The 27,343-nt window shown below is 42.2% G+C and overlaps 1 protein-coding gene across 6 annotated transcripts; it reads right to left on the reverse strand.

The window, feature by feature from the left end:
• Positions 1 to 8: 8 nt before the first annotated feature.
• Positions 9 to 26,411, reverse strand: map7d3 (MAP7 domain containing 3). 6 transcript variants are annotated; one of them, XM_080502074.1, is made up of 20 exons: positions 26,279 to 26,411; positions 19,391 to 19,492; positions 18,986 to 19,066; positions 18,407 to 18,570; positions 18,102 to 18,213; positions 17,640 to 17,723; positions 16,284 to 16,391; positions 15,614 to 15,706; positions 15,138 to 15,236; positions 13,236 to 13,361; positions 11,358 to 11,473; positions 8,928 to 9,058; positions 8,612 to 8,832; positions 7,286 to 7,415; positions 4,089 to 4,374; positions 3,812 to 3,865; positions 3,673 to 3,736; positions 3,391 to 3,565; positions 2,593 to 2,885; positions 9 to 2,481 (listed from the first exon to the last, which is right to left on the reverse strand). In XM_080502074.1, exons 1-20 carry the CDS (start codon positions 26,322 to 26,324, stop codon positions 2,474 to 2,476), a joined length of 2,493 nt encoding a protein of 830 aa, XP_080358200.1. In that variant the 5' UTR covers positions 26,325 to 26,411; the 3' UTR covers positions 9 to 2,473. The 6 variants fall into 6 exon arrangements, with proteins under 6 accessions (XP_080358200.1, XP_080358199.1, XP_080358201.1 ...); XM_080502073.1 differs by having other exon boundaries at positions 11,358 to 11,497; XM_080502075.1 differs by lacking the exon at positions 17,640 to 17,723 and having other exon boundaries at positions 11,358 to 11,497.
• Positions 26,412 to 27,343: the final 932 nt, after the last annotated feature.

Consider the following 27,343-nt stretch of genomic DNA (forward strand, 5'->3'; position numbering starts at 1 on the left):
CAGTCCATATCATCGCAGAACACTTTAGATATATTTACAGTACAAATTTTTTTTGTTTTTTATTTGCGAACAGGGCGTGGTTAGTAAATCTTCCAGAGAAATATTCATATTCACAGAGTTGCCCAGTTGAGCGGGCTGATTGTCGAGGCCGAGGTAAGTACGAGCGTTCTTAGCCGACTGATGCAACAAACGTACTAAATTCTCAATCTAAGGCACCGTTCTAGTCTATTGTTATAGACGACAGCAGGACCTGGGATACACGCATTATCAGTTCAAGCAGCAACTACAACAACATCCCCCCCCCCCCCGAAAACACACGCTACTTCCAAGTGGAACGAGGAGTCAAAAGCTTTTGGGGGAACGTTCTGAGTTTGGAATGAAACTCCTACAGGATCTGAACGACAAAGGATGTAAATATCACACTGAACTCTGCCACCAGTCGGTACAGTAAAGCTTCTCCTCAGCAACCGTTCCTCAAACGTCGCAATTAGTTTGTGACCGTGCAAAAGAGTGTCAGGTTTCCTACATGAATAATGTACGAACACTAAAAAAGCCAGCAGCTCGGTGGGACACGGTGAATAATGCAGGACGGTTGGCGGAGTCGGTTACATTCTTCGGGCTTATTAATCAAAGCGAGGATCTAAAAAGCCCATAGTCTTTATGTACAGAGATTTTTAGTTTAGTAGCCAGCCAGAGAACAAGGCAAAACAAAACAAAACAAAAAAAAAGCAAGGTCCCCAAAACCTTGTGCTTTGAAGATTCAAGCAAAAGGAATTTTCTGGATTTCACACACTTTTCGTTTGGTGAGTGCGTTCTCCTTCCTGGTGCTACATGAACAATGGAAACCTGAGCTGATGCGCCACCCATCAAAGACAAAAGTGTCTCTGATGACGGTGACAACACAGAGGCACCGCCACGACTCACGATGTGCGTCAGGCACGTCGACGCCGACCGGGACGCCACTTTCGGCTGTCCGCGTGTCGGCGTGCGATTTGGGGCTTTTTCTATTTTGATGGGCCTGAAATCCACAAACATAACTCGTATGAACACATAAGCGAATCTCTACTCAGCCCCTTCAATTAAACATTGTAGTTAACTGAATCCGAACCAACGGAGCCTGAGCCACTTCACCCTAGACATGGCTTCTTTGCCTAATACTGATCATATAATATATAGTAACGCTTAAATATATTTATGTAGAAATGTATTTTCAGATATAAACACAAACAGCCCAATTCCATACCATAAAAAATAGTTGAAATGCTTTTTTTTTTTTGTTTGTTGTCAGAAGTAGCAGCTGGTGTGAAGTGGAATTAAAAGAGGAAGTCACACCAGCAAACGAATGGTTGGATATTTCCGCAGAGCTCACGCCAAAAACAAAACAGTCTAACATTCAAGTTCAGTAACAAGCTCGTCGAGTATTAAGAGTTTAACTTTGTGTGTTAGTTGAACAGCTGAGCGGTGCAGACGCACACGGTGAAGTCACCACTGTTTATGGGAATGAAACTCAACTCAAAGACTCGTGTAAATCATAATGTTAGTAAACACAAGTCCTATATACATATGTAAAACGAAAAAAAGACCTAAAATTGACCAGGAGCCCAGAATCACCAACGGAAGAGTGAATTCACAACTGATTCAACCTCCCCAAGTGTTTCTGAGCCCTCTTGTGGCCAAGGGAGGAAACACACGACGAGGTGAAGTCGGTGAGAGGAGCGGAGAAACTCCCAGAGTAAAGCGCACGACCGGAAGTTCAACTGTGCGTTTGTGAGCCGCAGCGCAACCAATTTAGAATATTTGCACTTGACGTTTAGAAGCGGGGAGAGAGGAAAATGGTAAGGCCATGTCATGCTGCGAAAAGCAGCTAGTCAAGTAATTTTCACGTGAATTATGCAAACGATGCTTCACCCACTGGAAAAACAAAACAAAACAAATAAAACACCCTGACAAAGCAGAATGTTTCCTCCGATACTTCACAAGAGTTATAATTCACACATTCTAATGTGCACCTGTCCTGGAACGTCCTCAACACAGGAGAAGGAAAACAAAATACTAAACTTAGGATAATAATTACAATAACAAAGAAGCCAAAATTAATAAATTACAACAATGCACCCCTGACAACGACAAAACTCTTAAAAAACATCATCAAAACTCGACACAAAATTGGAAGAAGGAACTCGGCAGAAGAGGAAAGAGACCAGGAGCGAGCAAACGCACTGAAGGAATACGTAGAATTTCCCTGAAGTACAACATTTTTTTTTTGTTTTTTTTAAATATATATAGCTTTTCAATATAGTCGTTTCCTCTTTGTGTCGTGCGCACTCAGGGTGGTCTTTCCACTTCACCTTGTGAGAAGGAGGAGGAGGAAGAGGAGGAAGCCGTCTGGAACTGATAGAAGATTTAAGGAGCTCAGCTGGACAGGAACTTCAGGAGTGCAACAGTAGAAGGCTTCTCAGCGACGGCCGCAGGGTCACATCTCTACAGCGGGAAACGGAAGAAACATTCAGTTGGTTATGGTGGTGGTGCAATGTTCCCAGCTGGCACGCTGTAAGACGGTTTTGCTCTGAGCACGTGCAGCCCCAGCCTCACCTGACATGGCTTCTAAAGGTTGATTAGAGGGATGCAGCGTGCCGATGGCGGATTCCTTGTCCTCGAAGGCTACTTTGGTCCCGTCGGAGTTTCCGTCACAGTTGATCAAGACTTGATTACAGTCCTCGGCCTCGATGAGGGGCCGAGCCTTGGAGTGGGCGTTGACGTCGATGAGCTCTTCGAAGCTCCACTGGTTGGACTTGCCGTTGAGGCTCGAGACCAAACCCACCTTGGAGGAATCGTGCTCGTTCACGAACTCCGATCCCTCCACAAGACGCTCTTTCGGAGTTGGACTAGAGACGGGGGAGAGAATGTTATGACAGCAATTTTGGAATCGGAAAATAAAACAACTCAGCTGCAGGGAGAGCAGGAGAAGTGATTGCATAAAGATGGGGGGGGGGACTTCTGAAGGCGGATTTGAATTATATTTCAAGGAACAATCAGCATATAAAAGGTCAAAAGTAACAGTTTGTTCAATTCTATTACACAACTCCAAGCTGAAAATCACTCAGACCAACGAAGAAAGCGGGAAAACATGCCGCAAATATATAATTTCATTCATTGAAGATTCACTTCTGTTCCTTGATGCATTGTTTTCTACACAAATTTGCCTTTGAGAAAATGACAAACTTAATGTTTATCTTCGGTTTGTGTTGTGAGGCTTGCCGGTGGAATTTTAAAAACAAGCCAACAGACGTGGGTTATCTGAGGGCGACAGTCTCTCTCCTGGTTTATATTCCCAGCGCCGCTGCCGTCAGCAGTGATAAGCAGGTCCTGCGTAGGTTTCTATACTCGTACCTTCCTGCCTCACTCTCATCTGGACTGGTGCCGTTGTTATTCTCCTTGTCGTCCGTCTCTGATTTGCCATTCATGCCGCCCAGAGGCCCGTCCTCTGCCACCGGCTCAACAGAGGACAGATCGCATTCGTCTCTGTCCGCCACCATGTCCGCTTCATCAGAATTGTCCATGGCGTCTGTCGAAGTACAAGCCAGTGAAACGGGTCACAGAGAGAATCAAGCAAGCACATCACACATCCGCACACAAAGCGTATGGAAACGGCGAAAGCCGGCGCTCACTGACCTGCGCCGTCACAGTTCATCTGGTCGTCTCCATCGTCCTCAATGTCCTGCTTGTCATCGTCTCTCTGCGCACAGAGAAAGACCAACTATGAAGGCAACAAACGAAAACCAAAGTTTCATACACATTTTTGAATGATCACCTTTAAGTCGCCTTGATCCCCTTTTCTGGTTCTCTTCATTATCTCTTCAATTCTCTGGAGAGACAAAATATATATTTTCAAAGCTAATTCTGAACACAAAGAAAGATCACATTTGGTCAGTCTCAGACACCAGAGAGCTCAAGAATGGTAGAAAAAGAGAGAAAGTGAGGGTTTTTGCAGGTTTATCATTTTTTTTAAATTTTTATTATTTAATCTTAAAAAGTAAGACAGTGAGAGAAATGGGGAAAAAAGACAAGGATCCAGCCAACCGCCATACCTTCTTTCTCTGCATCCGTTCCTCCTGGTTCTGCTGCATGATGCGCTCTCTCTCCTGACGGACCCTCTCCGCCTCCTCCAGGGCCTTGGCCTCGGCCTCTTCTCGTTCCTTCTGCAGTTCGGCTTGTTTCTGCGCTTCCACTTCTGCGAGTCTCACCTTCTCCTCCTCCGCTAAACGAGTGTCTTCCTCCTCTTTGACTTTCCTTTCCTCCGCAAGCTTCTTCTCCTCCTCCACACGTTTCAGTCGAGCCTCCTCGGCTAAACGCTGCTCTTCTTCCTTCCTCAGCCTGAAAAAAAGAGAAATCAGTCTAAGAAACTAAGAAAACACAAGGCGTAATAAGTTATATAAAAAAAATCTGCTGTGTTTTAGCGATCACGTCAACATTCCTATTTTATAGTAGAATTAAATATCATGATTGCACAAGTAAGACAAATTGAGCAGTGTAATCTTAAGTGTACTGATGGCAAATAAACCGAAAAAACCCATTTAAAAAAAACAGCTCAAACGAGCGCCAAATATTTACTACAATTTCACAACAAATACAAGCGTTGTCGATAGTTTGCTCCTAAAATATGCAATGCATCACAAAACAGACATCTGTGCTTTGCTTTGCATTTATAGACTTAGTTTTATTCATAAATCTGGCTTGTTGCTTGTATGAACTGTTATGGAAGATTCAGATTTACAGAAGGATTAAAGTAGCCTTCATATCAGTGAGCAATACTAAAGCAGCAGTTGATTTAAGAGTAATCAAGTGACAACAATGATGCTTGACCGTCACGGCTTCATGTTTGTCTCAAAAGTGCAAATTCTTCCAAAATAAAAGTTATACATGGAGTAAATTAATAGTATTCTATATTGAGAATTCATTCGAGGTTTGACGTCAAAACTGTGATACAAGTTGAACAAGAAGGCCGTTGCTCGGCTAATCCCCCGCCGGAGGGCTTTATATTTTCTCACAAAGCCAGCTCTAAGGCAGCACACTTGGTACACTAGAGGGTGTTCCATGGGTCCTAGTAGATAATTATGTAGAATCTGAAAGGTCTTCTTCATAAGCTATGTCAAAATACGTCTCCAGAGCCCAAAAGGTGTTTTTATGCACTTAGTGACCCTGTGACCTGATATGCAAATTAGGTCATGGTCACCATGGTGCCCCTTCTCCCCAGGTGGAGTGTCCATGTGTGAAGTTTGGTGACTGTGGGCCCAGGAACTGCTGAGAAATGAGGAGAAATGTTTATATGAAAATACATGGATTTTTTACGGAGCCCCTCTGGTGACATTGGTGAAAATAAAATTATTGCTTAATCGCTTGGCCACGCGTTATTAAGGCGTGGGAACGAGATAAATAAGTCGTGGCCACGCGTTATTAAGGCGTGGGAACGAGATAAATAAGTCATGGCCACGCGTTATTAAACTGCCGTCAAGTGAGCCGGCACTCAATTTTAACTGCGCTTTTATTAACGCCTTTACGGAAAAACACAGGTCAGCGTACGGCCGCAATGCTGACAGAAAGACAGATGGTCTGATTTCAAAATGCAATAAAACGGAATCCTTCATAGGTTTACACCCAATTTCACTTCAGCGCAATACTAGGCATACTCCTTTGTTACTACAAGAACTATGAAAGAATATTACTGTAGAAATTTGGAGAAAAGTACTCTTAAACTTGGATGTGTTGATCGAAAATGATGGTCTCATCTAATTTCAAACTGCAATAAAATGGAATAGGTTTATGCCTGATTCCACTTCAGGCAGTACTAGACATACTCCTTTACTACTACAAGCAGCATAAACGAACATCACTGTAGGAATTTGGAGAAAAGTACTTTTAAACTTGGAGCAAATTAATGAAGGCAAGACCATTATTTTTGACCAACAGATCCAAGTTTGACATTACTTTTCTCCAAATTTCTACAGTAATCTTCTTTGATCTTACTGGTACTGGTAAAGGACTATATCTAGTATTGCACTGAAGTGAAATCAGGCATAAACCTATGAAGAATCTTTTTTAATTGGAATTTGAAAACAGGTGTGAGAAATCATTATTTTCGTTAATTTGCTCCAAGTTTAAGAGTACTTTACTCCAAATCCCTATAGTAATATTCTTCGATATTGCTTGCAGTAACAAAGGAGTATGTCTAGTATTGCCTTAAAGTGGAATGAGGCATAAATCTATGAAGGATTCCTTTTTATTGCATTTTGAAAACAGGCGAGAGATCATTATTTTCAACCAACAGATTCAAGTTTAAGAGTACTTTTCTCCAAATTCCTACAGTAATATTCTTTCATATTTCTTGTAGTAACAAAGGAGTATGCTTAGTATTGCACTGAAGTGAAATTGGGTGTAAACCTATGAAGGATTCCGTTTTGGCGCAGTTAAAATTGAGTGCCGGCTCACTTGGCGGCAGTTTAATAATGCGTGGCCACGACTTATTTATCTCGTTCCCACGCCTTAATAATGCGTGGCCACGCGTTATTAAGCAATCATTTTTTTTCACCAATGTCACCAGAGGGGCTCCGTAATTTTGCAACCACGATGAGCAAACCTCAGACCCTACCAATCTTCAAGGTCAAGGCCAAGGTCAGGTCACTTGGTATGCTGGAGGGTGTACCCAGAGTACTAGTAGGTGTGTATAAAATTTCAGAGCCCTAGCTCAAAAACCTAGGCCTCCAGAGCCCAAAATGTGTTTTTAAGCACTTCGTGACCCTGTGACCTACTTAATATGCAAATTAGGTCAAGGTCACCACAGTATCCCTTCCCCCTCTGAGATGTATCCACATGTGAAGTTTGGTCACTGTGGGCCCAGGGGTTGCCGAGATATAGGTAGAAACGTTCGAACGAACGGACGGACGTACGGAGACTGTTTCAAGATCCCCCTTCGGAGCCTATCGGCCACGGCGGGGGATAATAATGATTCTTACTAATTAAACGCATGTATCTGCACTGACCAACTTGGCGTCGGTGTGTGTGTGTGTGTGTGTGTGTCCATTACTAACAAGACCCAAAATGTTTAAAATCGCTTAAAAACTGCATCATGTGCCAATAACACACTGTGTATATTTGTCCTCAGAGGAAACGTACTTTAACCCAAGTCTCTTTTCCTTCTTCGACAGTAACTTTTGCTAACCGACTCAACCAACAAGGGGAAAGATGTGCATTTGGGAGACAATGTTCATTTCAGTGCCAGTGAACTTACTTCTCCTCCTCCTCCCTCTGTACCCTCAGCTGCTCCTCTTTCTCCTTCTGCTCTCGCATCAGCCTTCGGTTTTCTGCCAGGATCTTGGCAGCCTCGGCAGCTGAGTTAGTGCCCGCCGTGGCCTTCGAGTCTGACAGGCAGAAAGACAAATAGAGAAGATAAGCTTAGCACTTTCTGCTCCGTCTCACGCATTTATCAAAGCGGCGCTGACCCCAGGGCTTGGCGTCAGGCCCTTCGTGGGAAACTCGAGCATGAGCAAAGTCGGAGAAGAGAGGCCGCGATTAGTGGAGGAGGATCGCCGTGACACAGGAAGACAAAAGCATAATAGAAAAGAAAGTGGTCTGATCCAGTGTTGTGTAACTTTCACATGATCATGTCTTGGAGAAAACTCATCTGCACTATTCTCCTGGAGAATCCATATACAGTACAGTACATGAGGCCCTACACTCAAACGACAAATTACATATCAATAAAATAAGCTTATCTATAGTCAGTGCAATCAGTATATTATCAATATGAATATGGTTATACTGTGATTTCTAATTGCAATCATATTAAAAGCCTATTCTGCACGTTCAAACACAATTTGAAGGCTTCTCTGCTACTACCAATTTCTTATGCACAGTAAACAGCCTCGTCATGTGCATTCAATCCCAACTCTTGCAGAACACGAGCTCCTCCAGCAGGTGGCAGAAGCACCAAAACTCCAGATATGTGACAGGATGTGAGACCAGCTGGGACTTCTTAATAGGTCTGCTGCGCCACTGAGATTTATTGCAGCCAAAGCTGCTGCCATGTCACTTTACAACATTCAGGCGAGCCACAGACAACAAACAGAATGGTGTGTTTGTTGTCTGGCTGTAAAAACTGATAACAACAAACCAAAACTGACTGCTTGCTAAAGCCGTGCTAAACCGTGATCACAAGGGAAGTATTTTGATAACACCCCCAAGTAAAAAAAAAACAAACAAACAAAAAGACATGATAAGCATCACTAACGACAGAGAGCCATAATGTATAGAAACTCATGATAAAGACTCATGTTGGGTGGTATACAGAATTTAGAGTGTTATAAAACAGCTATTTCTGGCAACATTAAACGCTGACTAGAAATGAGAGTGATGCGCATTCATGGCTGCCAAGATTAAAAACAAGATTGGTACTGTGCAAAGTGTTAAGAGGATCAGTGACAATATGATGTGCTGAAAGTGGCTGCATGTTTAAATGCCCCAGTACAAATATTGGTACGTACCATCAGCTGACGATGGCTGTTCGGACCCGATACAAAGTTAATTTGTGTTTATATGCTCTCTGATCTCTGCTCACCATCTTTGTCTTTGGTCTTGTTGGAATCGGAGGACTGTGGACTGGTAACTTGCACAGGAAACATATCTTTAGACTTGGAGTCTCTCTTCCGTAACATCGGGGGCCCTGTTGGAGTGAGGGCCGGTTTCTGGATGGGCGGGGGCTTGCTTGATGTCGACTGAGGAGACGGGGGGCGTTGTTTCGTTCCACCCGGTGAGGGTGGGCGCATCTTCGAACTTGACCTGCCAGATGAAAGTGTGAGTTGTGCTTATTTTTGATCGACTTAAATTGAAGGTCCGGCGTTCTCGTGGTTAATGCAAGTGGCGAGGCGTCTTACTTGGCTGCTCCGGGCGAAGGCGTCCTCTTTGGAGCCGGATTGGGGGCTGGGGATGGTGAGCGGTTGCGTACTGCCGGAGAGGATGGGGAGGCGGGACGTTGCCCACCTGGTGATGTTAACCGTTTCTCTTTCTGTAGTACCGCACAGACAAGAGAAACAATACAGAATAGTCTTCCATTTAAAATTATTGGCAAACGCTACAATAAGCATTTACTGTAACATGAGAATGACATGTTAAAGTGATCTGAATCATGTAGCTAAGGTTGGCTGACTATGTTGACTTATCACTGAACAAGAGCCACCGCCTCTCTGGAGCTTTCACAAACAGTAAAAAGGCTCCAAGCACATTTTCACTTCAGAGAATAGAGAAAAAAAGCATTCAGTACATTAACATAGAAAAATTAAATGATATTCTCTTGCATACAAACTTGGCAAGTTCCACTATTTTAAATCAGAAAACACATGAGCAAATAAGTACTAAATATTAAGAATAATGTTGATTTTGTCAGATTTGTAATATTACAAAAAGAAATCATGATAATGGAAAATAATAGTAAAATTAAGGTAAGCATGCGAGATTAAATAAACTTGAATGTCATCTTAATGCAGAGTACTATCAAGTCAATGTGTACTTATTCAAACATACTTGGAGGACAACTAATCATGCACATGTGACCACATCATTTAATGCTCCACCCATTTTAAGAACAGGTATCCTTCAATAGCTCCCTGGGTAGAAACATATAATTTCACTGGGTGCTCCATGAAGGGTTGAAGAGAATTAGCTTCATCTCTTTTGCACACAAACAGGAGTTTGTATGAATAAGCTTGCTGTCCCAAAGCTACAATACAACTACTCTATTGCCAAACCCAAAGTAAACGCAATAGCATTCATTTCTATGTCTTCATCGGCATTGTTGAGTTTGAATGTCACATGATGACGATAAAAGGTTTCAATTGATCTATTTCTAAGGCTTATGAGCTATGTTTAGTTCTGTAAACAGGACAGCGATCACACCAAGGTCAACAGTGTGACGCTTGGACACAAACATCCAAGACTATCCTGTACAACTCAAAGTATTTTAACAGATTACTGAGGCAGAAAGAAAAAAGGTCAAACCTATCATTTTAGATCAATGAATAAAACTTTTCAAGCTTTGGTTCTGGCACCGAAGAGGAAGAAAAAAATATTCCGTTTCTACCAGTGTATTATTTTGTCATACATTTTATGGAGTGGAGCATTGCAAAGACACACAAGCAGCCATTTCTACATTGTGATGATGATGCATTTTCCACAGCATAACTCAATAGGGGGAAAAAAACGGGTGAAAAAGAGTTCCTAAAACATTCAACCTTAAAAAAAAGGAAAAAAAAAGAGACGGAATAATAAAGCTTCCTGACTCAGCAATCATTAAAGATGACTTTAACCTCCAGGCAAGAAAACCTCTGAGTCATGAACATGAAGCTGTGATTTTCAATCATCTCTAAACCTGTGGAGGCATGTGGATGGGAAAAGACAATGACCGGTAAGAAAACACCAAACGTTTTGATATCAGGCGTTTGAGTCTGGGTGGGGTCTGCTTTACATGGCCTGATCTGGGCAGAGTCGACCCACTATGGATTTCTTTGTTTCATGCAATGACAATAAAGCCTTTCACAGCCACAGAGGAGGACAGTCGGGTTGTGAAAGAGCGAGTTCGGCTCTATATGCCGCTGAATGAGAACAGAGAGGAGTTACTGATAACCAGCCGGCGGATAAAACTACAGTGGACCAGATTTAATCATATTCAACCTACAAAGGTTAAAGAACAGCTGCAGGAACAACATTTCCCTATGGTTACCATCCTGCGGAGATACTTTGACAGGCAAATGTAGCTGGATACTTGCGTATAAAGTATATAGTATCCATGTAGTTCTCAGAGCTACTTTATGCACTTTCACGTCTTCAACGCCATCATGTAAATCAGGACCCTCTCAAAAGCGTCAACCACAAAATACAATCATGTTTGCAAAACATATAGCAATTTCCTAGTAAAATTAAATAAAGAAATACCACTGCTGGCAAACTAATTTTACAAACACTGCCTTGCCATCTCAAATTTTACATTCTCAAGAATTCTTAAACTAAAATAATTTACCCGAGCAAATGAGCAAACAGTACCATGGTCTCACTCCTCCAACATCTCTTTACATTTTGGACACAGATACGATCAGATCTGCCATCACATCCAGGCTGATCATAGCAGGACCAATATGACTTATAGGGATGTAAAATAATCCAACATTCACTTACACCATAAATTATTGTTTTCAGATTAAGATCAACAGTTCAAGTTACTTAAGCACACTTATTTTCATTGACGTCCATCTCAAAGTTTCCTTTTGTGGGCCACTGGAACTAGTCACAGCAGTGTGAAGAGGTAATCTCACCAGTGAAGGGTCGAGGGCTCCATCGGCCGACACAGATGTGGTCATGCCGCTCTTTTGTCGGTCGATGCTGCGGCTGCGCACTGGACCACGCGGTGGGTGCAGGGGGCTGGCGGAGGCTGAGCGAGGACACAGGTGACACTCTGGTAAAGGACACGGTCATCGCAGGAGCAGGGGAGCACAACCAATGGGTAGGAGTGAGAAGCAACCAAGTTGGGCAGCAAAAGCAGCAAAGACCCAAAAGAGAGAATAACAGGAGGGGGTGAGAGATGGGGAGGGGTGGGGGGGAGTGAAAGGGATGGCAGATGATTGTTGAAAGAGAGGAGAGTGGTTATGTAAGGGGACAAGAGCACAAAAAAAGCCATTTGTTAGACATAGCACTTTATGGCAGCAATAGCTTGACTTCTTAAGCTCTAGCTTGGCTGCAATCACTGCACATATGACAAGCAAACAAACAAACACCACACAAAAAAACCTCAAAACACACCACAGGTACCACAGCTTCTGCACACAACACCACGGCACACCATACATAAAAACTACCACCGACAACAGGAACACGGCACACACGGATTTATTAGTACACTCAACACAGTGAATGCTCATATTGTAACCTCTTGTGCTCATTATGTCCTTCATACTGTAACATCCAGATAAAACAGGAAGACTAACTTTTACAGATTTGGAGAGAATATAAACAGGAGCCACTACTTTAAAATGTTGATTCTGAAATTTAAAGTAACTACAACGGAAGCACTGTCTTTAACAGCGAGTTTAAATTTAGCCTTTAGAGGAAATAGTGCCCTTCCCTGGCTTGCTGTGTCAGATTGAGAGATTAACCATCGTAATCCCAAGACATGGACAACTCTCCCTGTAACAGCCTGGCCACAAAAGTCTTCTGTAATTCATTCCGACTGCATGCTGAGCATCAGCAGCCACGATGAAATTCAACCAGTCATGAGCCATCACTGCGCCAACTAATGGGGATGAGTCATGTTTCTACTGGGGCTACACTGAGCCGGAGATCTATAGCTGCTAATGGATTTGTAATGGCTGTTCAATAAACAACATAGCCTAAAACCGATGCCAGGTATTCAGTTCCAGCTTGGAGGCATCAGGTTTACTATATATATCCTATTTGGTTACATGTACTGTAGGTTATAACATCACAGATGACCCAATAAAGAAGCCGTTCATATAACATAAAGCGCTCAAGCTAACCAGAGACAAAAGCATCCTCTTGTTTCAGAGTAGAGTTTCACAAAATTTGATTTGTGTGACTTTGAGTGGCTATGGAGTCCCCGACACTCGCGTCCAGAACACACGGGATAACAACAGTCTCACTCTGACGCAACAAGAACCAATAGGTAAGCAGCTTAAGAGTAAATCTCCCAGCATGGACTCTGAGGCTCCTCAGATACTGAAAAATGCTCCTGGCCAAGACTGCCCTGCTCAGCTCAGCTCAGCTCAGCGCACAACAGCCAATTGTGTCAGCTGTGAGGGCGCATGTGAACTGAACCCGTGTGTGCATCAATATTTACTGAGTAACTGTGTTCCCTCACATGAGTGTACTTTGCAGCAAATCATTACAGTACATGCATAAAACAGCTGATCGCGACAATGAAGGCTTTAAAATGCGAGGAGCTGAGAACGGGCTTCTGCAAATCCACCACCAAGACGCCAGCATTCATCTGGAAGGATTGCTCCACAAGCAAAGCGGTCTGCAGCATGGCACTGGGATTAACTCATCTAGCATAGAGACACCGAGGGTAATTGGGCGGACTGTCGAGAGCTAAAATCGCAGCGCTGTGAAATGGAGGAACGGGGTCTGTGTTGAGCCATCCTTTCCTCCCTTATCAGGGTCTCCTAAGCGGAGGTTACCTGGAGCAATTGTTCCTTCAGCGGACAGGGCGGCGGCGCTCTTGCTCCTAGCTAGTGAGGCCTGGGTGGGGGTGAGCAGGCGACTAAGGATCTCTCCTTCCACAGTACTGACCGGTGGCCTGCGAGCTACACGGCCGAAAAATCACCGGAGAACAGCAGAGGAGGACAAAAAGGCCAAGAAGGAAAGAGGAGTGGATGAAAATGGGAAATGGAGGCAAAAGAAAGGTCACCATGTGATTTAACAGGACAGAATTTACATACAGAACCAAAGGTTATGTCTCCATAATCTTACATGGGGTCCTTTTTAATGGTCATTTACTTTAAACAATATTCAATAAGACAAGGGTTACAATCAAAAAACATTAAGTCAAGGGCACCATGGAAAACTACTGAGACAGATTAAAGACCCGATTGTCTGGGAATTGAAGATCAGGTAAAACAGATGTCCAAGTAGACAATTAGGTCTAATCAATGGTTCCTTGAGGCAGGAAGGTGTGCTGACGGGGAAATAAACCATTAATGAATTTCAAGGTCAGCAGAGAAATACTATTGGGATGGAAGATGAGAAGTGAAACAGACTGGGGATTAAAATGAAGGGTCAAGTGATGGCGAGATGCAAGCTCATCAGCTTCTGCTGTGTAATGCTGCCGACAGCTAAGATTAAATACGGTTAGAACTTTTCATGGTACAAATGAAGAGGCTGATGGAAGCTCTTCATGTGGACTTGGTCGTCAGTGCCAACCAAATGCAATATTCACAGCAGAAACAAAATACTGCTTGCTCCCAATAAATGGAAGAATTGAAAATTCCCCATTTAGACTACAAATGAGATATTATACCACAGGATGAGTTGAAGTGCTCTTTCACTGATTCGGCCACATGTCCCTCAACGCTCGCTCCTCAAAAGGACCTATATACTCATTCCCTTTAAAACCCCTCACTGAGAAGACATCTGTTGTCGACAGACTTTAGTTAGCTGCTGAGTGCCAGCCTGTGGTGAAAGACGGCACGTCTTGCTGCCGTGCGTCGAGAAAGGAGTGTCAGTTTCTCTGATCTGTGGTTATGAAGTTAATTCTGTGTAAATTAATTGGGGTTAAATGACTGAATTTCATAGACATAAAATGTTCCTTCGTGAATGACAGGAGATGAGTTGTATTATTACAAGGGTTAACTGCACAAGACACACACATTGACATGGGGGGGGAACAGGGTTACAGTTGCTTCTGTATGATGTCGCTAAAAAGACAAACAAAAGCATTTGTGGTTAATAGCAAAACAGAGAGGTGGCCCGTGCTCTGGGGCTGCGGTGGCAGGATGGCACAGACACACACCACGCTGAAGCACGAGTGACTTAAATCCAACTGTGACGTCATCTTTTGGGGAATAAACAATCAACACTTTGTGACAGGAAAACAATACACTGTGTTAATGCCATCGGGCCACAGAACAAAACCTGTGTTGACATATAAAAACAAAGCAAATAAGATTAATACAGAATCAGCAGTCAGTGAGAAACATGGCACAGAACAGAGTAGTAGGATCTGCAAGGTTCAGACGGCACAAAGGTTAAAGAGCTGTGTTCCAGTAAATTACAAAGAAAAGAAGAACTTTGCAGCTGAAGGGCCAATGGAACAAACAGAGAGAGAAACCCTTTGGAGTACATTAATAAAAAAAAAAGAGGGCAAATGCAGCAAGATTAGATGGCCAGCTGGGAAACATCCTTAAACTCCCGACACTGAACTGAAATGAAGATTTTAGGCCCAATATTTCTTTGCAGGACAGTGAAACAAGTGGATTCAGAATGAGAAAGCCTTTTTTTTTTTTTTTTACATAAGAGCCACATGCTTGTTATTCGAAGAGCCTGAGCCTGAGCAATGCATGCCGATTGTTCATGCTAGCCACCTTGATCATCCGATGTCTCTTTATCAGGCTTGGCAGGGGTCTGTCCTCTGCCCACACTTACTCGCGTGAGGGAAGAACTTCTCTTCTTGACGGAACTGCCTAAGAATATGAAAGTGCAGTTATAGATCACCAGCAGGCACTGGGGGGGGGGGGGGGGGATGAAGTCATGTGCATTCCATTTGGCTTTTGTGCGAGTCACCAGGTTAGCGCTGAATGGACTCATCCCAGCTCCAAAGATGAGTTTGCAGAACAAGACAAGAGTTTGAATTGTCTCTGATCAAGCTACCCGATTCCCTCTTAATCATAGTTTATTTTCAGTGTTAACTTTAACAGGGAAAATAACAAGCAGCAGCATCTTGTTGTGGAGAAGCCTCGGCAGGGACAGAGATGAATGTATAATGTAGTGACAGATCATATACTGCACACCATCTTTGCTATGTAAGCTTCACATGCGATGGAGAGGGGATCTTTTGCACCTGTCGGTTGCTTTTTGCCGTCTTCCTTACTGGCCTGAGCAGCATTGCCATTGCTTGGCAACCGGTTACAAGAGGAACTCCTCGGCTTAACACCTGAGAGACAATGATGAAACACTTATTGACAATATTACATCACACTCTGGTACATGGACATTGGGATATATCTGTATATTATATTAATAATGGTAACAGTGATGTCGTCAGAGTGGAAAATTGATATTGCAGTGCATAAAACCTGGAGAAAAAAATTGGGATACTATGCTGTGATAGCTGGAGTATATACACATTTGGTGCTTGAAGGCCCATAGAGTTTTGAAAATTGAAAGTTATACACTGAATACATTTAAGTGTGTCCTCTTGAACCAGAGACGGCATTGCAGCGCTCCTGTAAACATGTGTTAAACCCTCAGAAATAACAGAGGTCAGCTTCCATTGAATGTTTAAATATTTGTTTCAAGGTTTGCATCAGGTCACCTGGTGTTAGTCATCCGGAAAGCTAACATATACACATAAATACACTCACGTGGTTTATGAAGTAACAATCTCATACATTATATTGGGACAAACAGCACTGAAGTACAGGCAGGGGAGGGGAGGGGGGGGAGGAGAGGAGAAAGAGAGGGGTGGGGACTGAAGGAGCCGAGGAGGGAGAGGAGGGAAGGAGACTTACGTTTGTCAGGTGATTTGATGAGTGTGGCAGAGGAGGAGGAAAGGCGTTTGCTGATACTAGCCTCAGACGGCTGTTTCAGGTTCATGGTGGATGTGGAGCGCTTGTCCACTAAGAGGGAGGAGGAGAGACAGACAAGGGAGGCGGGATTTACACAGGAGGCTAGCCGCTGAAGGAAGGAAAGTGGGTGCACACAAGGGAGTACAAGGTTCTGCTAAATCCTAACTCGCTAATAGACAATGATCCATTTATTCATTATGTTCTTTACTCGTGGTCCCAAGATTAACAATTGATTGATAATCCAATATTAATTCACTTAATATAGTCACTGTACTTTTAAAGCCAGGCACTTTGGTTAGTAAACAACAGATGCCGAATATGTGCCTCTCCGGAGAGGAGAGCATCAACAACATCACACCGTCTGTGCCAGATAAATATGAGTTCTTGACTGAATATCATTCAAGTGAACTTCCATGCAGTCACCCATGTGCATGACAATAGGGCTGGGCAATATCCACTAAAAAGCTCAATCACAATCAAAAAGCTATATTTTTAAATGGAAATTAGATGAACAATACCCATTTAAAAACTACTATAAATTCCTCATTTAAATTGTACACTTTCATACTTTTCAGGTTTTCCCTATATCAGTGCTGGAGGCAAAATATACCTTAAAGGCTTCTACGTTTCAATAGCAAGTCATCGCAAAATTCTGACAATGTTTGTCTTAAGCTAATTCCACGTCTCTTTTTCTGCAGGGTTGTGTAGTTCCAGAACATCCAAAATAGCCTGATTTTTGCATGCCGGCTCTTCCTAGCGTGCATCTCTGCCTCCTTGTTTTTCCCCAACACTGGGATGTTTTCCACTGTCCTCGTGGTCTCTTGCAGATCATGTGCTGCTAGTGTGCATGTGAATATTAACAAAGATTGTGAGCTCTCACTGACAATTCATGGCTGTTTAAGATAGTGGCTTATTATTATTTGTGAAATCTAAAATCAAAACGTTTGCATTTCGAAAGCATAAAAAGGTAGTCTATGTAAAAGGAATTTTTGATGGACTATATCCACATGTGCAAAGGTTACGTTTAATCCATTGATTGGACTCTGCTGCCCAGCCCTATACAACCCTGTGTGGTGAAAAAGCCTGATTCCAGATAATGACCCAAAGCACTTCAGAACAAAGGCTCCCATACAACAATGGTTAGTGAAACACTGCCAGTTAGAATGGTAGTTGGGAAGGTGGAAGATGCTGGGAGTGCCGACGGTGGGAAAGGAGGTAACCAGCTATCTGTAGCGCCAGTGCCAGTCCATGCTGCGTTGCTATATCGGTGAGCAAAATATCAACAGATGGAAAAAAAACCTTGTCGATTCCTTGGCGGCTTTTCTGGCGAGGCAGGAGAGATAACTATAGTTACTGGAGATGAAGCGCTGGCATCAGAATCTCCTGTGGGAACAAACAGCTCTCAGGGAGGAGCACTAAAACACAAGGAGGTGAGGGAGGTTTCGTCTTCATGCAAGGTAAGACGACACGGAGCGGTGAAACCTGGCTGAAAGCCAGCATCCTCTGCTTGACACACTGCCTAAAGTCAGAATACACTGGCTGACCAGTGACACGAGTATTTCTCTCTGTATAACCTTGACCTGGGTGTAAAGCATGCATTGTAGCTTTCAAAAGAATTGATCAAAGATTTTAACTCCAACCATATAAAAGATCATCATATTGTGAACTCATCTACATACCTTCTTGAAAAGAAGCAAGAGAATTATGCTGTAAACATAAAATAGCACCTTTTCCCTCCCTGTTATGACAAGCAGCTTTTACCTCGTTGTGTATCTGAATCTGGGGACTGTCCTCCCCAAGACCATCTTTTCTGCCTTTGCTCCACTCGCTGGCTCCGTTCCAAAGTCCGCCTCATCACCGCCTCATAGTGCTCCTGGAGGAAATGACAAGGGCAGATCAAGAGAGAAGTCATTTAGGAAACTTTAACTGTATCACTTCGCAAACATTTTTATTGAAAATGATCATTTCAACACTGAAATGTAAACTTGTGGCTCTTCGCACATGATATACTTTTCATAAAAAATCCACCAATCGTTCAGTCATGCCTCCATCAATGTTGCAGCTACCTTTTCCTCTTCCTGTTTCTGCTTTCTCTTCTCCTCCACGGCCAGCCGCTTCTGCTCCTCCTTCTTTCGCTGTTCATCAACCTTTTTCTGACGCTCCTCCAGCTGACGTTCCACCTGAAGCTTGGCCTTGCGCTCCCGCTCCATGATCTGAGACTCCCGCAACACTAAATTGACAGGAACGACGTGCAGAGAAAAAGTACAAAAAGTTACAACTATCTGTTTTTATATATGGAAATATTTGTTCAAGTGAAGCCGACAAATACTATAAATAAATAAAAATAAATAAATACATTCTAACAGGCTTTATTAATAATGAACGAGCATGTTGTTTTCCCCCCCAAAAAACAAAAACAAATACACAAAAACATGATTTAGAAAATAGAATTCATAATGTATCAAACTGACATGATTATCTTTCAAGAGAGATGACTAAAACATTAAGATTTATAACAAAAGCAAGACACATTTTGGCAATTTTCTTTACAAAACTGACAATTACTCAATCACAATTTTCCACCATCTTATTGTAGCTCTTCATTAGCCAAAGCTATATGATAGACTTACGGATCACCATCTCACCTTGTTGTTTGTCTGCTTCCTCTCGCCTCTCTTTTGCCACTCTCAGTCGGTCGTCTATTCTAAGTGAAGCTCCGTCAAGGACTGTAAGCATAAACATACATAAAGTAAACATGTGCAGCGTGAACAGAGAACATGAAGGGCATTACAGTGCAGCGCAGTGACACACAGGCTTTGCAGGAGACAGGCAGATGTGTGCATGTGACATGTGCCATTAATGAGCTTTGTCATCTGTTACAGTAATAAGATGATGACTGGGGTTAGCCTGCAGTAAGCCATACTGAGCGGTTGGTGGAAGTGTATTGTATTGCATCTAATAGCTCAGATTATGGAACACAATGAGTAGGCCGAGAGGGCAATATCTGTGAGAACCGAACCCTTTCTGTGTCAAGGTGCGGTGTCGTTTACCTGGCTTACACCCCTGAGGTTTAGCGGCGGCGTTGGTTGTAGGTCCTGGACTGTTCCCTGATAGGCTGCGCCGCTCCTCTGCCTGTGCCTGTGCAGCGGCAGCTGTATGGAAGAGAAAACACAAGACACGGCTTACATACAGTGTCAAACACTGACTGTGTCATGTTTGTCGCAGCAGAAATATCAAATAATATAAGCAAACTAAAAGTCTTTTTTTTCCTGTGCTTTGGTCACTCTCCATAGGAATGCCAGCACGAGAGAGATCCAACGGATTTGAAGCTACTTAACAATCCAGCCATTCAGCCATCAGACATAACCGCCCGCTCATGCTCAACCCTGTAGCCAGCCATACACTGCTCTTTGTGACAGGCGGGGAGGCCGCTGACTGCAGCAAGAGACACTACATTCACACCACTGAAAGCCTCCCAGTATACAGCCAGCAAGAACAGCGTTATAGCTCAGGCTTTTAAAATTCAATCAAACGTATAGGACAATTTTCCACTGCCCTGCCTGGAGTGCATGCAGTTCATATACTCACAAACTACTGCTCCAATTAATCTGTTATGATAGCAAGCAAATCATCTTATTTTCATTCTACAAAGACTACAGACACTGTTTTCAGTCACACATAGGCGCATGAAAAATTGCGGTGAAGAGAGACAAGGTCAGGAAGGAAGGAAACATTGAGGAAATGATCAAGCTTTATTTGCCTTGAAACCAGTCCTTTCTCCGGTTCCTTTCCTTCTTGTTAGTGTCTATTCAGCATTACAGAACTGCTGACCAGGAACAAAAGGATCGGCAGTCCTGTGATAGTCACACTATTGATTAATTCTTCTAAATGTTCTGGAAGTCTCTTGCCCACTCGGCTGCAGCCTTCTGGAATAAAACATAATTTAATGTCTAAAATGTTTTGACCACATTTGCAATACAACATTTTTGTGCAGATTTACTCACACATAACATTATGCGTTGAACCACGATTACAAACATCACAGTGGACGGTGCATAGCTGGGCTGAGATGTTTTGGTCCGGCATGGCCCATTACCAAGTCAAAACCAGAGAGCCGAGTAGAACTGAAATGCGGTTGGTTAAACACATGACACCAACAGGAGCTTTGTTTTTAAGGGCCTTGTAGTAGAGCAGTTGCTAGTATTTCAAACGTTGCTGAAAACCAGTTTTTATAGCTTCATATTTTGGGTGTTCTTTAATATTGCTATCAGTCGCTGCCAAAACAAACCAAAACCTTTTACTGTTATTCTACAGGAAGTCAGTCATACTCAACACTACGACCAAAGTACATATGGTGTCCTCGCTGTATGGAAATCAATGCGACACTACTATTACTATCTTGTCTGAAAACCAGAAAATGCAATGGGCTGTTGTGTCACAGACAGATCCAGTGGTAAGCATTGTTTACTAGGCAGATTACCAAGTACATTGTGGTCACATGTCTGAACCAAAGTAAAATGCACTTTATGACAGTTGAGAAGAAGACATATACAGTAAAAGCCAGCATAATCTTGACATATTGGGATTACCAGGGGCTGGGTATACAGTAGCTGATGGGAGGAAATATCTATGCACTGATTGTTAGTCATATACAGCAGCATCAATAATGCTCTGCAGTCAAAGAAGCTTATAAAAGGTTAGTCAGCAGATAATTCACAGGTCACATCACTATTGCTGACATTTTTCAGGTCCACTGTACAAATGTGACCCGAGTCCAAACAAATACATCTTGTTTGTTGTGTATAAAGTATGCTAAGGTCCATGTGTGCATGTATATCATATCATCGATACACAGTATAGAGAGAAATACATTTTGGTGTGCCGACATTACTTTGAACCTACTGACAACACATTCTCATTATCTTCAGGGAATAGACAAGGAAAACAGGCTCTGTTGCTAAGTGAACCACAGAGTGGCTCCAGCGGATGAAGTGCTTCTGAACCACACTCCTAATAATAAAAAAAAAAAAGGACTCGATAAAGGGATGACTCATCAATGAAGACAAAAGCAAAATTTCTCATTTGTCAGAGTGTACATTTCTAGATAACCAATGGTGGGTGTATCTATATATAATGTAAATCTTTCAGCAAAATTACAGTTTGGATTAATTGTGAAAAATGTGTGTATCCAAAGCCTCTTAAACTGAACGAATTACATGAAACAACTATATTTTCAGTGAGAACAACTGCTATGACATTCATGGGCTCAGCACAAGTCTTACACATTGTGCTATCTGATGTTAGAAAACTACATATTCTGGCTTCTGGTGGGATGGACACCCAGACAAGGAAAGCAAACAGGTTGAGTAGGTTGCAGCTGTCGGGCTTAACAATTCAGACTACTTATGCAAATCATCCTTCACTGAAGTATTTTGTTTAATACGCCTCGCTATTGCCGTCAAGACTTCAGTCAATATCGGGGTTTCAAAACAACATGAAAATGTAATAAAACTCTCCAACCAAACGCACAATGTGTAGATTTAAGGTCTTTTTTGAAGCAATGGAAGACATGCCGTTTTCTCAAAAGATCTCAAGAGGGCCAGGTGTCCTACAAATGAAAGAGCCAATCAGAGGAGCTGTTTCTCATCACTTCATCACTATGGAGATCTGCACACATTAACGTTCATCAACACAGCCAAATGAATCAATTTGGCCACATCTTGAAGACACAAGTAGGACAAAACACCTGGTAATCATCTCAGTCTGCAATAATACATCAGACTAATAAATCATTGTTTTCTGTCAGGTAGAATTGTTGCGTTACAGAAGGCAGCAGGAAAACAATTTCCCTGGAATCACCATGTTCTTATGAAACTATCAGTCATATGAAAAGCAAATTGCACCAAACCTGCACGAAAGGTGCTCTTCAAATAAAGGTCAATCGAAAACCTTTTTACCTTTACTGAGTTTTAGGTTGTATTATATCGTGTTGGAAAGATTGTGCGTCTGATGATAAATATAAACAGCACCGTTACTGCAATGTGTTTATGGTTACAGCTCCGCATTATTAGACTGAATGCTAAAAACCAAAGGAAACAGAAGAACATCCTGAGTGTATCAGATATACAGATATACTGATTGACTGATTAGCTTAGCCTCGGGGCTCCAGGGTTATTATGGCTGCAATAAAGACCACCGGGGGGGGGGGGGGGCTGGTGATGACCCAGCTGTGCAGGCCAGACCAAACACAAAACAGGAAGCAGACCAGTCGGGTTCACAACATAACATTAGGCCCTAGCAAATGGCATTCCTCTAATAGACAAGAAAGATCAGATGGCATATGTTTGACAACATCTGTGACACATATTGTTGGCATTGAGGGCAACTTGTAAAAAGAGAGGAGTAAATCAGTGGGTCAGTACTCTGTCACATGGTTCACTCGTTATTGTGCCCTGCAGCATGGTACGATTAAGCAGCTTGTTGCACAGGAAGTGTCTGGTCTGCTAAATATAAAGTGGACAACCATTGGCAATGACTGCCAAGACTATTCAAGGACTTTTACCTCCAACTAAACACCATCAAAGGTGAACACGGCGAGAAGAATTTCCAACCATGCAACGAGTTCAATGTCATACTGTGAGTTTATAACCTGCAAGAATTTCATGAATAATATCATGAGCTGAGAGCATTGCTGATGCACACTCACAAAACGTGCACACACATGCATGCACACACACACACACACACACACACAAACACAAACACTAAATCTTCTATGGGATTATCAAGACTTGCACATGCAAAGGTAAGCCTTGGCTATTTGTAGTGCTCGCAGGACAACGATGACACATCCCAGTTTGCCGAGTTACCTCCGTGTTGAGTTTCAATCAATTTCTTGAAAGAAATGAGGATCATTTCTCATCCATTATAATTTCTAGTTTCCATAAAATAATATTGATCTTACACATCTTTTTTTTTTATCAGCTATGCTCACATATGTACAATATTTGTACTCCAATTCTCTGCTCGGAGTGTAAATCCAATCATCCGGTTGATATTGTGAAAATCATTGCATCGCTTCCATCATGTTTTGCACAATTAATCATTGATGCAATCTGCGGTTTGAATAATAAGCAAATTGACGGTCCAGGAAAACACACCTGACTCCCCATACACTGTGACTCTTGGATTAAATGTATATTTCTAACTCAACTATCACATACTTCCTGTCACAACTAATACATACATTCAGATCTTTAACTCCTAAATGTGGAATGACGTCAAATGAAAGAACAAAATAATTGCGATACATAAGCATACAAAGATGTGAGTATTCTGTGTGGTTCCGTCTCTGTTGAACTGGAGATCTGTCCTAGTTTGACCTTGCATTAAGTTCGCCGAGATTGGCTCCAGTGCTCCACAAAGCCAAACTTGATAAAAGTGGTGTATGAAATACATGGGAGAAACATTCATTACGTTTTAGGGTGAAAGAAAGTCAGTCAGAAGACTTCACTCACTATGCAAATCAACCTATTTTGCTAATCAAATGTTACATGTACATGTGCAGAAATGTACACACACTATCATCCAAATATGGGGAGCAAAGATAAGTCAACAGATGAAAGAGATTTAATAACTTTACTCTCTCTCTTTATGTTCCTCCTGCTTTTAATTCTGCAGTCATATTTGTTGAGCCAGAATCCAGATAGTGTGGTAGTGCGACTTGCAGCAGTGTGATCTCCCCTCATAATAGCAGGGTTCATTCTCTCCTTCCTTACATTCTTGTGGAAATGAGTGTGCACTTGTGTTAAATTCCTAACATTACATTATTGTATTATTGTGCTCGAACTGAAAGCTGGGCAGACCCTGGACATCATTGTCGCGAAGCCAGGGCCTCCGACACGTTCCTCTGAATTTGGTGGATATTTTCATATAGCCACAAAATTGGGTGGACGTAAATTCCAGATTGAAACTCGTGAATTGTAAAGTTCAGGGAAACAGGAAGAAGATCAGCACTAAATATGGTCCAGTTGTTGCCAGGAGTAAAAGATGCCTACACCCAAACGGGGTATGCCGAGAACTCCCTCATACCCTAAAACACTTAAAAAAACAGCCCGACTGCTGCTCCAGCCATAACAAACCATTCATTCATCCATGCCCGCAGATGCAAACACAGTAAACATCCATGTCTAAGTCGAGAAGGGGCCAACTGAGGCGTGGATGAAAAGCACTGATAGAAACTTTGCTGCTTCAGTTGGCCTGTATAGTACCATTTCCAAAAAAAAGTCCCTTCAGCTTGACAAAACAGTTTGTAACACAGAACCAAATCCTTGTTATCGCAGCATCTAGACATTTCATGAAAGGCAACTATCAGGGCTCTGTGTCTGACAGAGTCTGACCCTCCAGCTTTATCACAAATTCAGGTCAGACATTGTTATAGTTGCCCTCCCGAGAGAGTGCAGGGGGGTAATGCCATATGTCAACAAATAAGCATAACTGCCGACCCGTGTTGAACAGTGCAGGGAAGATCACATCATGCAAGTCGAGCTTCATCAAAAAAAAAGATGCACTGAAGGGTGACATTACAAATCAAAATGTACTTTATTAATCCTTGGGGGAAATTCTTTTGACATAGCTCCACAGAGAATCAAAACAGATAAAGATAGAATAAGTAAAATTAAGTTAAATCCATGCACTGGATTACGTGGCAGAAAGGCTAGGTAGCTTTTGTTTTATGTAATAGCATTTGGTTGTGTTGTTCACCGTTTCAGAATAATTCTAGTGATTTTGACCAAAAGATCAGAACAGTTTGGACTTTTAATGAGTTCACCCTTTAAGTTACAAATATTTTGGCTAAAAAAAGATCTTATCATTGTTCCCTTTTAAATGTTCTACCTCTTTATATATTAATGTTGTGGCACATGCATGGACAGCACTTACAATTCTAGGTATAAATTATTCAAAACCATTCAGAAATTGGGCATATATTTACATTATGTTTGTGTTATCAACAAGATGGAAAGGTACTTTCTACTGCAAAGTTATAGCCATTACCAGTGCATTATGTTTACTGTCATTATGTCCGATGCATATGATTAATGCATTTCATAAACGTAATCACTTAATATTCTTAATCGCCTTGTTGTATTGTATTTACTTCATTTCCTTGTAAGGCACAGGGAATTTCCTTGTGTCCTTGTGATAGTATAGAAATACATATACCTTGCCTACATATACTGCCATGATATTAAAATATTAGGTCGTTGAAATGAAACATGTTGGTTCTAGAATATCAATACAAGCAACTATATATGGGTGAAGACACTTTCTGATATCACTAATGGTGTGCGACATCTTGTTTACTCCACCCAGAGTAAACGAGATGCTTGTTGGTGTCTGCTGTGAGCTCCAAATCAGATCTCTGTCATCTTTAATTCAACAGACATGGCAGCAGCTCCTTCCTGAACCTCCAGCTACAAAGCGGCTTCACTCAGCAGTCAACCTGGCCGGTCTCGTGGCCGCACATTGTTCCATTTAGATAGGAAACGAGTGCAAATTATGATAAAACAGAGTTAATAGTGTCGACAGCAGAGGGGGGGAAAGCAACCAATCGAGCACCAAACAACTTTAGCTAAAGGCTAGCTCCTCTTTTATTAGTGCGTGCGAATTAGTTTTCGCAAAAAGTTACCAGAGTGACTAAAAGTGTAACTTCATTGCCTGTAACTTTTTTAAAAAAGGGTGAAAAAGTTGCAGCATTTTTTCCCCCCACGTTGATTGTCAGTAGATAATGGGACAGCGTGCTAACGCTACTTTAGCCGCTGGCCGCGGGGCGCTCGGCCCCGCCGGCTCGAGGCGGCAGCAGCCCGCACAACATCACCAAGTGACGCCGTCAGACGGGAGTCAACTCACAAAAAGACGGCCACTAAAGTTTCCCTTACCCATCTGGGCTCGCAAGCCTTTGAGAGTCGTCGCTCCCTCCGCCATTTCTGTGAAGTTTCTCTTGTTTTCTAGCGCAAGAGGCGCGTTAACACATCGCAGCCGGTAGGACACGGACAGGCGCGCGGACGTGGACAACAGAGACAGGCTGAAAGTGAGATGGTTCACTCCGACTGACTCCCCGCGGCACAACAACCGAACACCCGCGCGGCTTCTTCTGCGTTGACGGCTGTCAAACTGTGGTTTGGTACACTACCGCCACCCACTGGTGGAGAGGAGATTGCTTTCTGGATCAGTGGCGTCAAATAATATCAAGGCTTGATTTGGTGGACTGGACCAGTAAAAACATTTTTTAATCATAATATCTCATTCTGAGAGTTTTTAGCTACCGGGCTCCCAGTTTCAGTCAGGGAGGCTGAAACAGTCCCACCTTTAAGGTTCGACTTAATACTTTTCTATTTGATAAAGCTTAAGTTTAGGACTGCTTCAGGTCACCTTGGACCATTTTATAGAGACACTGCTATAGGTTTAGACTGAGAGTCTACAACCTTCATGACAAAATGCACCATTTTTGTAATTTTCCAATCAATAAAATTTAGAGCTGAAAAATACGTTCAATCTTTAAAATAAGGTGAACACAGCTCCTAAAGTTTCATATATACACCAGTTATGAAACATCAAACAAACTGTATCTTACTTTGCATTTATAATGATTCAATTACAATATAGGATGGTAAATATTTCATTATGTTTTCAGCCGTTTTGGGATTTTCGAATATAAATATTTTATTAATCCCAGAGGGAAATTCATTTAAGCTTTGCTCTACACAGAATACACATAGAAAGAAAACTGAATGTCAAATAAGAAAGGATAAAAATCGAATTAATTAATTTAGAATATTTATTTATACAAGGCTTATCACTGATAAGATTAATATAAGCACAGAAAGGATTAACTCAACCAAAACACAGCAAACACTGTTTACAGGGAGGAGATATAAAGTCTGATTGCCACAGGAAGGACATTTTTGCCATTTTAATAATTTAATCTTTCTAAGCAATCTTTT

Source organism: Blennius ocellaris (genome assembly GCF_963422515.1).
Source record: "Blennius ocellaris genome assembly, chromosome: 9".
Taxonomy (NCBI): Eukaryota; Metazoa; Chordata; class Actinopteri; order Blenniiformes; family Blenniidae; genus Blennius; species Blennius ocellaris.